General features: G+C 36.2%; 1 protein-coding gene across 1 annotated transcript; it reads right to left on the reverse strand.

Moving 5' to 3' along the window:
* Positions 1-1,512: 1,512 nt before the first annotated feature.
* LOC113100667 (zinc finger protein 501-like) lies at positions 1,513-8,789 on the reverse strand. The gene is made up of 2 exons (XM_026265292.1): positions 8,734-8,789; positions 1,513-5,055 (listed from the first exon to the last, which is right to left on the reverse strand). The coding sequence occupies exon 2, from the start codon at positions 4,859-4,861 to the stop codon at positions 3,398-3,400; it is 1,464 nt and encodes a 487-aa protein (XP_026121077.1). The 5' UTR covers positions 4,862-5,055; positions 8,734-8,789; the 3' UTR covers positions 1,513-3,397.
* Positions 8,790-12,388: the final 3,599 nt, after the last annotated feature.

The raw sequence follows: 12,388 nt of genomic DNA on the forward strand, positions 1-12,388 counted from the left end.
ATTACAGATTAACATAATAAACATTTTCACACAACCAACGTGCAAACTAAACATTGTTAATGAGTAAAGGGAATTATGCCATCAAGATAAGTCGTATTGTTGTCTAAATTCTTGGCCGTCTTGCCTTTTTGTTTGCAAAATCATTTATTATTCTCTGAATATTGTGTCAGATTTTAAATCTGAAGGATCCAATTTCTTCAGCGAGTCACTGGGTTTCAGTCCTAACTGTTGGATCTTTAGTATTCTCCCTGACCTGTAGCAGAGTCTCCCTCACCTTCTCTGGCTGGAGCTGCAATGGATCAATACCTTTCAGATGACTTTCCAATCTAGCTTTTTAAAGTGATGTCAGCATGATCTTTGAGAACAGCCCATTGTTGGGGTGTAGCTGCAAAAAGAGTAAACAGTTTCTGTAAAACTCTAAAGAAGTTAATTGCAACTACTGACTCTTTAATGGCATCTGTCACAACTAAGTTGAGAGTGTGGTTTCCACATGGAACATAAAGTGCATGTGTATTATTTTTTTTTCAAGGAGCCTGGCTTGCAGTCCTTTATTTTTCACCTTCACGTTGGCTCCATTGTGGTAAGACTGACCTTGACAATTACTAAATGGAATGTTTAGCGCACGTTTCAGCAAAATGTCTCTCTTTATCATCTCAATACAAATCTACTTATTTGTATTTTTTGTATTTTATATTCTTTTATTATGTGTTTTGTGTTCTGTCGCTGTCATTCTGTTCTACTCCGGAGCTTCTGTCACGAAAACAAATTCCTCGTATGTGTAAACATACCTGGCAATAAAGCTCATTCTGATTCTGATCTGAAAATGTGAATGACCTTGTGTGTCTTAGCAACTGGCTAGGTGCAAATGAGTAAGTAAATGTAAAGTTGGAAGAATGGATAAATGAAGTTAATTTTGTCCACTCAACCTGCATTACTGAAAGATTTTTTATTTTTTTTATTTTTTGGACTGAGATTCTCAGTCTCTTAAAGGAGATTGATGTTGTTGCTCGGAAGGGGCCAGTTAAAATGTTATGATTCAGGTTCTGGACATAATTTATATATATATTTTTTTTTTTACAAACTAAACAAAACTTTAATGATTTATTTAATAAAACATTATTTTTTATTTATACGTTAATGTTATATTTAATTTGATTACATTAATGTTTAAGTTAAGATTTACAAGAAATGTTAACTGCTACTAACTTTTAACTGTTGTAAAAAAGCACTTTATTTGTTTAAAGCTTTGACAAACAAAATTTTATTGCACTTTTGTTCATACAGCAGAACTTTGAAAGAATAAAATTACACAGTACACTACTTTATTTTCATTATTGAATTTTGTGCATGCTGCGATTAATCGTGATTAATCGCAGAAAATCATGCGATTAATCGCGATTAAAATATTTAATCGTTGCCCAGCACTAATATATATATTAGTGCTGGGCAAATATATATATATATTTGAGAGGGGTTCCACATGTACACATTTCGAATGCAAAGATGTCAGCCAATCACAACAGTTGTGGTTTACTCAGTCTCACAGCAGACACGCCCCTTCAAACAAAGCATTCAAGCCAGAGGGCTAATATCAGGATATAAAAATGTTTTTTATTTCAAAATTTTACAGCAAATTGAGGTAGTGTCAACAGTACTGAAGGACGAGGTAGTGGCTACAGCACTGGAGGGCGAGGTAGTGGCTCCCCCTTCTCCCAAAAAAGCTTATAGCCTACTATTTGTTTCAGCTATCAAATATTATTCAGTTTTGTATGTAATGGCAAAGTGATTATATTTAGTTTCATTTTTTATTATGTTAATTTCTAAAAACATTTGGAGCATTTTTGGTGCGTTAAATATACGTTTTTATGTTTTAAAGTAACGACAATGCAGCCGGTGGGAGATAGTAAGCTGATCATATATGTTTGATCAATTTAGCCTTATCAAATCATTATAACTTGCCTAAAATAAAGTCTATATTTATACTTAAACAGTTCAACCATATAACAATGATAAATGATCACTTGCATGTTTTCCATGGATACACCGTCATTTTTGCTCACTGGGTAATTCATCATTTGTAACTGTAAAGTGTCTACTTTTATTTTTGTTCACTCACATTGTCAAACAAAACATTGTGCTTTTATAAAATAAAGAAAACAAACATGATGCACTTTTTTGATACTTCACAAAAATTAACGGAAACTCTGCGAATACATGACTTAGCCATGCTAAATATATCTATAGAAAACGTCAAATTAATACTTAAAGAAATAAAGCATATAGAAAACAAAAACTATTATAATAATCCGTATAGATGTATTTCTTAAAGGCGTGTCTAAGGAGATGGTGAACACTGCATATGACCAATTGGTTCATTGTTTGTCGTGGTAATCAAATCAAAACTGTCAAAATGCAGCTTTTGCCAAAGCATTGGGAACTTTTAATAACTCCCCACACTCCAATTTCTCCCTGATGCTCTGCATGGTCAACTGCCACCTGTATGATAATGCGTGTGTCATGTGTATATGCCTTGCATATTGCATTGGCGATGTATAATATTTATAATAGCCTATAATCATTATAACAGTATTTCATATAGATTATAACAGTATTTCATACATTGATTCCAGGGCTGATCCCGGGTCGGGGACCTAGTAACATTGCCGGCTTCAGTCCCGGAATGAGCTCTATGTGAACAAAAGCCAGAACTAATGTCGTAAAGGTGTGTCGTAGTGATGACGTACATTATCAAGCAACTCTTTTACCAGGTGTTTTAAAGGAAGATCAACGTTCACGACGAAAAAATATGTGCAAGCTGTAATGATGCAGAGACCAGTTAGTTCTTTACTTTCCACGCTGAGGCTGAGATCGTTCACTAGCTTAAGTGAAAGTTAACGTGCCTAGCATTTTTGACTCGTACATTACACGTCACACCCTGATGTCACGTCTCTTTACGGGGCCTTTACGGGTTGTGTGTGAACGCACGCACATATTCTTGGTAATCACTGGCAGTGTGAAAGTGCAAAATCTAGTGACCCAAGAACAATTGCCGGGACACATTATCCATGTATTTTCCAGAATCACAGTGTGAAAGGGCCTAAAGTCGCCAACCAATCAATGATTAATTTTTTCTCCAAATAGAGCTGTTCAAGTCATCTGGTGGAGTTTTTTTTTTCCAATATCGTGCAGCTCTGCTAATAAGTTTAATAAAGCTAATAGGCACAGTAGCTTCTGCAGAAGGAACACAAACATGTAGACCTCCATTATTGTTGTTGATGTTACATGATCTAGCACTGTCTGAGTAGGGTCGAGACGTGGGGTGATGACATTGTTTCAAAAAATATACAGATTGGCTGTACACACGAAAACGCAAAGGTGTCATTTTCAGATTTTGTTTTTAGTGATACAGTTTCTCTCCAGTGTGAATCCTCACATGTGTTTTCAGATGTATTGACTGACCGAATCTCTTGTCACAGTGTGAACACTTATACGGTTTCTCTCCAGTGTGGATTCTCTCATGTGTTTTCAGACTTGATAAACCACTGAATCTCTTGACACAGTGTGAACACTTAAAAGGTTTCTCTCCAGTGTGAATCCTCTCATGTGTTTTCAGACTTGATAAACCACTGAATCTCTTGTCACAGTGTGAACACTTATACGGTTTCTCTCCAGTGTGGACCCTTTCATGTGTTTTTAGATGTACTGACTGACTGAATCTCTTGTCACAGTGTGAACACTTAAAACGTTTCACTCCAGTGTGAATCCTCTCATGTGTTTTCAGACTTGATAAACCACTGAATCTCTTGTCACAGTGTGAACACTTATACGGTTTCTCTCCAGTGTGAATCCTCTCGTGTGTTTTCAGACTTGATGAGTTACTGAATCTCTTGTCACAGTGTGAACACTTATAAGGTTTCTCTCCAGTGTGGACCCTTTCATGTGTTTTTAGATGTACTGACTGACTGAATCTCTTGTCACAGTGTGAACACTTATAAGGTTTCTCTCCAGTGTGAATCCTCTCATGTTTTTTCAGACTTGATGAAACACTGAATCTCTTGTCACAGTGTGAACACTTATACGGTTTCTCTCCAGTGCGGATCATCTCATGTGTTTTCAGACTTGATGAATCACTGAATCTCTTGTCACAGTGTGAACACTTGTAAGGTTTCTCTCCAGTGTGGACACTTTCATGTGTTTTTAGATTTGCTGATCGACTGAATCTCTTGTCACAATGTGAACACTTATAAGGTTTCTCTCCAGTGTGAATCCTCTCATGTGTTTTCAGACTTGATGAAACACTGAATCTCTTGTCACAGTGTGAACACTTATACGGTTTCTCGCCAGTGTGAATCCTCTCATGTGTTTTCAGACTTGATGAAACTCTGAATCTCTTGTCACAGTGTGAACACTTATACGGTTTCTCTCCAGTGTGGACCCTTTCATGTGTTTTTAGATGTACTGACTGACTGAATCTCTTGTCACAGTGTGAACACTTATAAGGTTTCTCTCCAGTGTGAATCCTCTGTTGCTGTTTTAAACTGCTCGCTGAACTAAAAGTCTTTTCACACTCAATGCACATGTGCTCCCTCACAGCAGTGTGTATTTTCTGATGTTCTTTCAAACTTTGTAGATGCAAAAAACTCTTACCACACAAATGACATGAATTTGGTTTCTCTTCTGCACAAACTTTCAAGTGTTTCTTCAGAAGTGAAGCACATAAAAACACTTTACCACATTGATCACATGAGTGCTGCTTCTCTTTAGTGTGGATGTTCATGTGTATCTTCAGGTTTGCTGATTGTTTGAAACTCGTACCGCACTGACCACAAGTGAATGAATTCTCTTCAGTATGAACTCTCATGTGATGCTCAAAACTTGTTTTACGTGTGAATCTGTTTCCACACTGAGTGTAGGTGAAAGATTCTTTGACTCTTTTTTTCTTTAAATCTTTCTGTTTGGTTTGAGAGCAACTCAAAGGTGTTCCTCCAGTCTTTACATGATTTCTCTCCTCAACTTCACTTGATTCTTCATTCTCCTCTTTTTCTTCAATGAACTCTGAAATAAAAGTAAAAATAATTTATTTTCGAAAACTTGTAAAAAGCTGAGAAAAGTGAACATAAAAGTGACCTTAGGGGTGTGCAATATGATGATTTTTGATCGTGGATGATAAAAATGTCTCCACAATCTGCTTTTGAAGAAATATCGTAGTATCGTGCTACATCAAACATTCTATCAGCTGCAGCTCTGGTGCCTCCGTCATATACTGTACAATGCCACACGCATTCACTGCAATGATATCTCAGCAGTAGAGTTACTCTCTCATTATTTGCATGTGCTTTTAAATGTTTAATTAGTGCGCTGATCTGACCTGTGCTTTTTCTGAGCACCGCATACACAGTGCCTGATTATTGAACTAAGTTATCTTTTGCGCTAATACTGTCAAAACCCACAAGGTTTACATGCAGACTCAAGTTGGTTAAGTGTAAAAGGAAAGTAAACAGTTGTGAGAAAAACATATATGTGCCTGTATATTAGATGCAGGTCTTAAAGGGACAGTACGCCTATTAAACAGTCAGCCTACTGTCATTTCAAGGGATAGATCACCCTAAAATTTCATTTCTGACATTATTTACTCACTGTCCCAAAGAATGTGGGTATCCAAAAAGTTGCTGGTCCACACTGAATTTAATAGTAGCAAAAAATACTCTGGAAGTCACTGTGGACCAGCAACTGTTTAGTTTTCCACATTCCACATAATAGCATTTATGTCCAGAAGAAGAAAGAAACTCATTCAGGTTTGAAAACACTTTTGAGTGAGTAATTGGTGGTTTAATTCTGATTTTTGGGTGAACTATTCCTTTAACGTAATGAAATGTATTACAGTTGCTGTAGGAATCAGTTTATATAGTGTTTTATTTTTATATTTTTTTCATACAGCTTCTTAAATGCTGATGCTAAATACACCTATTGTACCTGAAAATAAAGCACTGGTTGTTTTATTTGAATATTATGTGTAGTTGTAATGGGTTTCTTTGTCATTCTTTTATCTTTGTTATTAAAAAATAAGAACAAAGATTTGTATCTTCGCCCTCTTTGGCCTAAATATCTGCCATTCTTGTTTGTTTGTTTTTTTGTTACCTTGAAAGGCTTTCTTTATAATAGGCAAATTAGTTTGGCTGTGCCTGTAATGTACAAAAAACTTGCAATATAGTAAAAACAACATGACAAAGAATTGTGATAAAATCAAGAATCTTGATATTTAAGAAAATATAAAAAAAATTGTACATATTAGAGCCCGACCGATATGGATTTTTGGGGGCCGATGCCGATGCCGATATTAACTTGAAAAGAGCCGATTTATAAGCCGATATTTTGATTTTGAAAATAAACTGGATATTAGACCCATTTCCTATAAGCTGCACTTACATAACATTCAATGGCAAAATATCTGCCTGTTCTATGTATGTGGGCTGTATAAACCATTTTCCAGAAGGGATTTATGTAAAAAAAAGCCTTAGATTACGGTCTCAATCACTAAACAATTGCACATCAAAAGTATATATTTTTTAACGATCAAAAAACAGTCTGATTTTAAACATTTAACACTTTTACTTTCTTCCAGTTGAAGCTGATTTTAACAGTCTGTGTGTGTACTGTAAATAAATTATAATACTAAAGTTAAAGTTAAAGTATTTGCAGAAGTAGTCCCACACTTTTGCTGCTACATCATTCACCTTTTTCAGCCATCTGTAGGGCAGAAAGAGAGACATAGAAAGAATAAGCATGTGTATTAATAATATCACCATGTATCATTACTCATGTCATCATTAGAATTATAATAATAATAAACAGGGATCTCCTACATAGGCAAAAATGAGAAATATATATATTTTTTTATTTGTCAAGCAATAGGTATTAACCTCCTTATATTTAACAATATTATTTCAACATTTTCCTGTTATGTCTGTAAAGCTGCTTTGAAACAATATGTAAGAAAAAAAAAGAAAAGAAAAAAGCGCTTGTTCAGCTCACATTTATTTACATGTCCCCTCTGATTTAATCATTTCTGACGCACCTACTGGAGTTACTGTAACTACACTATATTTGCTCTCACAGACACATTCACAACGGACCCGTATATCTTCTCCTCTTCTCTTTGTGCAGTCTGAATCAAAATGGTTAACGTTAGTGCCATGAACACACCGCTGTCAATTTTGAGAAGAACCACCTTCAAACAAGTTAATAGCAAGCATTTAAGGGGCCTGCTAAAAAGGAAGCTATATTAGCGTTAGAGTAACGTAACCAGCCTGAATTCACCAAATTGTTCCCTGGGCCTGAGGGTAGCCTCTTCTTCCTTGCTTCTCTCTTAATTCTCATCAGCAGGACTAGCGCTATCGCTCGCTTCTTACAACGGGACAGATACATGTTTGCTGCTGACCGAAAAGAGGAACAACAGACTATGAAAGAGCTCCCGCTAAAAGTTTTTAAAACTCCGCCTACGCCATAGCGCAGAGCAGGGCAAATCGTGTTGTATCTGAAGGGCAACGCTAAACCCAGCGGCCAAGCGCTGTGCATACCGCGTCCTGTGTGAAAGGCCCATTACGCGGTCATTATGTGGGAAACACACCGCAATAGAATAAGCACTAAACGCTAACTTTATAGTTTGACCTCTTATTAACGTTCGCGCTCTTCCACTGATAAACATGGTATTAGCTTTGTGGCTAATCTAATATAGCAATGCATTAGCGGCTGTAAGTGATGTTACAGAATATTTAGAAGTGATAATGATAGGACCGTTAACTAGAACTACCACACCGTTTTTATATACAGTGTATGAACTAAATCTACAATCATTTCACATGACGAACGACAGACTCACCTGGGTGGCTTGGCTGATCGCTTTCTTCTTTGTGGATTTCTGGCGCTGTTGCAACTCTGGAGCTGCAGACCGCCCTCTGGTGGGCAAACTATGCAACACTCATAACATGAGTGAAGAATATGAGACTGTTTCTCATGTTTCATCGGCCGTTATAAACGCTGATGCCGATTTAAATGCAATTAGCTCATATCGGCCGATAATATCGGCCGGCCGATATATCGGTCGGGCTCTAGTACATATCGTCCACCCCTATTTGCTGGTTAGGTATGTTTTGATGCTGGTTTATGCTGACAGAGGACCAGCATAAACCAGCAAAAGACCAGCTCAAACCAGCATCAAAACATAACTAACTAGCATATGCTGTTTTTTTCAACATGGGCTCTGAAAAAAAAGTTTGTTCTGTTTTGGCACTCCATTTAGATGCTATGCATTCTGACTGGATCGGCTGGCATACTACGGGAAGTCAGGGCCACTAAAATCATGCTATAAAGCGATTTAGAAATCGTGCACACTCAAATTCTGATTTTATGATGATTTCGATTAATTGCATACCCCTAGTATGTGTATCATGGCTTTATGTCAGTGACTTAAAATTTCATTTTTCACTAACCATACATAAAAGTTGTTTTTTCAAAAACACAAACATGTAGGCTACATCAATTCTGCTCACATATTAATGTTCCACAGATTGTGCCGATTACAATTTTAGCATACTTAAGTCAATAATATGTTTGAAAAAAATTAAAATATTAATAATAAAACACCTAGACCCCAGAGACATAAAACTTGTAGAGGTAAGCCTGATGTAACGTTCACAAACACTCATTAAAGATGAATGAAGAATAAATGCCAACCTCCTTGTTCCTCGTGTTTTATTCTCCAGGTTTCTGGTTCTTCGTGTTTTATTTCTGGTTCCTCATGTTTTATTCTCCAGGTTTCTGGTTCCTCATGTTTTATTTCTGGTTCCTCATGTTTTATTCTCCAGGTTTCTGGTTCCTCGTGTTTTATTCTGCAGGTTTCTGGTTCCTCATGTTTTATTCTCCAGATTTCTGGTTCACCCGTGTTCTCTTCACTCTCTTCTTTAACAATCATCATCTTCACAGAAGCAGATCTCAGCTCAGACGATACTCCTCAAGATATTCCTGCTTGCTTCAAAACTTATTCTCGACTGTGACGCTGAGAATATTACAGGTATTGACGTACCAGACTCAAAAACTGTATTTTTCTCTTAAAAGAAACAACATCCCGAGCAGCGCGGTGAAACTAATCTTCTTCCTCTGCGGTTTAACGATGTTTGGCAAACAATGTGTTTTAGCGCCACCCGCTGGACTGGAGATTGAAGCGACGCAGAAAAAACGGGATCTTGTGAGGACGACGCCTGCAGCCTTTCCTAATCTCTCTTTCCCTTCACTCTCCAGTCCAGCGGGTGGCGCTAAAACACATTCTTTGCCAAACACCGTTAAACCTCAGAAGAAGAAGATTTGTTTTAACGCGCTCTCTGTTGTTTTGTCGTGATGCTGGTTTAATACAAACGGTTAGAAATTTTGTTTCTGTAAGAAAATAAAAAATACAGTTTTTGAATCAGGTCAGTAAATACCTATAATATTCTCATCCTCGCAGTCATGACTAGGTTTTGAAGCAAGCAGGAATATCTGGAGGAGTATCATCTGAACTGAGATCTGCATCTGCTGCTGTGAAAATGGAGTTTGTTAAAAAGGAGAGTGAAGAGAACAGGAGTGAACCAGGAACCTGGAGAATAAAACACGAGGAACCAGAAACCTGGAGAATAAAACACGAGGAACCAGAAACCTGGAGAATAAAACAAGAGGAACCAGAAACCTGGACAATAAAACACAAGGAACCAGAAACCTGGAGAATAAAACAAGAGGAACCAGAAACATGGAGAATAAAACAAGAGGAACAAGAAACCTGCAGAATAAAACAAGAGGAACCAGAAACTATAAGAATAAAACACGAGGAACCAGAAACCTGCAGAATAAAACAAGAGGAACCAGAAACTATAAGAATAAAACACGAGGAACCAGAAACCTGGAGAATAAAACACGAGGAACCAGAAATAAAACACGAGGAACAACAAATAAAACCTGAGGAACCAGAAATAAAACATGAGGAACCAGAAGGTGGGTGTTTATTCTTCATTTATCTTTAATGAATATTTGTGGTACATCTACAGATCCTTTATGCAAAAATAAGACCTTAACTATAATTAAAATGTATTAAATTCGTGTTTACAAGTTCTTATGGAAATGTGACTGAACGAACACTGAGGATATTTAATTATTACTTTAATTAGACTTTTTATTTTTGCTTTTTGAAAATCAAAAAGCTGTGTTGAACTCAGAGCCTGTGAAACTGAATAAACGTTTACGCTGTGCTTATTTTAAATAATGTGCATGTCTAATTAGAGCATTATTTGCTTGTTCAGTACATTTCACTGTATCAGTGACATTTTTGCAGCAGGCGTTTGCAAAAATGCAATTTGACTTTTACACTAAGATGTGAACATGATTAGCACATGTAGATATAGCCAAAAATGCAGTGTATGTGTTAAAATCATAATTTTTATATGAATATACTGAATGGTTGAAATCAGACAGGCTGACAAACGTCATATGGCAAGGTTCTTCAATTTGTTTTTGCCAAGGGACGAATTCAAGCCAAGGGCCACTGACTTTATAAATATATATATATATATATATATATATATATATATATATATATATATATATATATATATATATACACATATACATATATATATATTATCACAATCATTGAATAATTTTATTACAATACTTGTAGTCAGCAGTCTGTTTTATTCAAACAATAATGAACATATTTGCCTGTTGAATATTACAAACAAACGAACTAACAAAAAATCTAGATACTATCTTTTCCATGTAGATTTTGTCCTAATCAGTAATATAAACAGCGATATGAACGATGATACGAGATTTTTTTTTTTTACTCCTTTTTTATCTGATATTTACTTCAAAGCAGTAGTGCAAGTACAATGCAATATCACTTGTGACGCAAACATCCTCAAGCAAATGAAAGGCGCTTCCCAAAGCTGGCCACTCTAGCGAGATGTTATCTCTTTGTTCCTGGGACATTTGTGCCATCGGAGAGGGTGTTTTCTACAGACTAACCCCACATCATGGCATGTTAAATAAAAAAAATAAAAAAAATGATCGCAGCCAAAATAATTATCGAGTTCATTTATTTTGTCATGCGATTAATTGATTTATTGACTATCGCGAAAGACCTAATACCATGTCATGATCAATCTGATATTCTGATTCATAAATATGTGTAAATCAGTGTGTTTTGTCGTTTAAAAACCTTTCTAAATTATTTTGATCTCATCTGTAATGTGAGATGGGCGCTGCCATGTTTGTTCACACTGCAGTTCATTTAGCCAGCTATGGAGAAACGCTTCCACTTATTTAGCCAGCTATGCAGAAACTGGTAGCCAGGCAACAGTGTGGCAACGTCATGCACATGAACTCTAACATCACATCGACTGTCTAATATATCCAGTGTTCGAATTGTGTCAAAGCTCTTGGGGGGTCCCCCTGACCCCACCCAAAAAAAAAAAAAAAACTGAATAATATATATTTGTATTTATTTATTTCATATAATAATATAATTTCATTTACACTGCTCTGGATGCTCAGAAACCAGCAATATTAATTTATATTCCATTTTTCTCGTTGTTGCGCTTGTTGACACGTCGATGTAACAAATAACAGTTGTGACAGTTGATTGGTGTGTAATTTGGCCCGCCCCTCCTGCACTCTGATTGGTCAGCTGACTAGAAAATGACAGTGATGAGCACAGCATTTTATCCAAAGTTTGATTAGTAATATGCAGTGTTAAGAACTATATTTTGGCAACTTTAAAGGGGATTTTCACAATATTTTGATTTTTTTTTTTTTGCACCCTCAGATAACAGTTATATTGCATATAACTAGCCAAATCCTGTGCATACATGGGGTTCTCACGGGTAATCAAAATCCTTGAAAGTTTGTGAATCTGAAAAAAAAAAAATCAAGGCTTGAAAGTGCTTGAATTTATTTTGTGTAAGAAGTTTTCTGGAAAAAAAAAATCCTATTCCCTCCGGTCCACTAATGTGTTATTTCGCCAACACTTTGTGGCCTATGCATTTTAGCTTGCTTGATTTACGTTGATTACATGCAATTTATGCATTACCAATTTATGGCTCTGAGTTGTGTGTTAAGAATGTGTTTTATACAGATATAGTCTATGGTTTTGACGAATGCAATGTGTTTCAAAGGCAGTGTGCAAGCGTGATTGTAATAACAGGTTGAATTTATTTTTTGACGTGCAAAAATTTTGCATGGAAATTTCGGACTGTGTGTAGGGCTGTGCAAAAAATCGAATGCGATTTTCATGCACATCTCATCAGTAAAGATGCTCCTGTAATTAGAAGTATATCTCCAGCACGTGCGTTCAGATCAGGGTTGC

This window comes from Carassius auratus, unplaced genomic scaffold, assembly GCF_003368295.1.
Source record: "Carassius auratus strain Wakin unplaced genomic scaffold, ASM336829v1 scaf_tig00217329, whole genome shotgun sequence".
NCBI classification, from domain to species: Eukaryota; Metazoa; Chordata; class Actinopteri; order Cypriniformes; family Cyprinidae; genus Carassius; species Carassius auratus.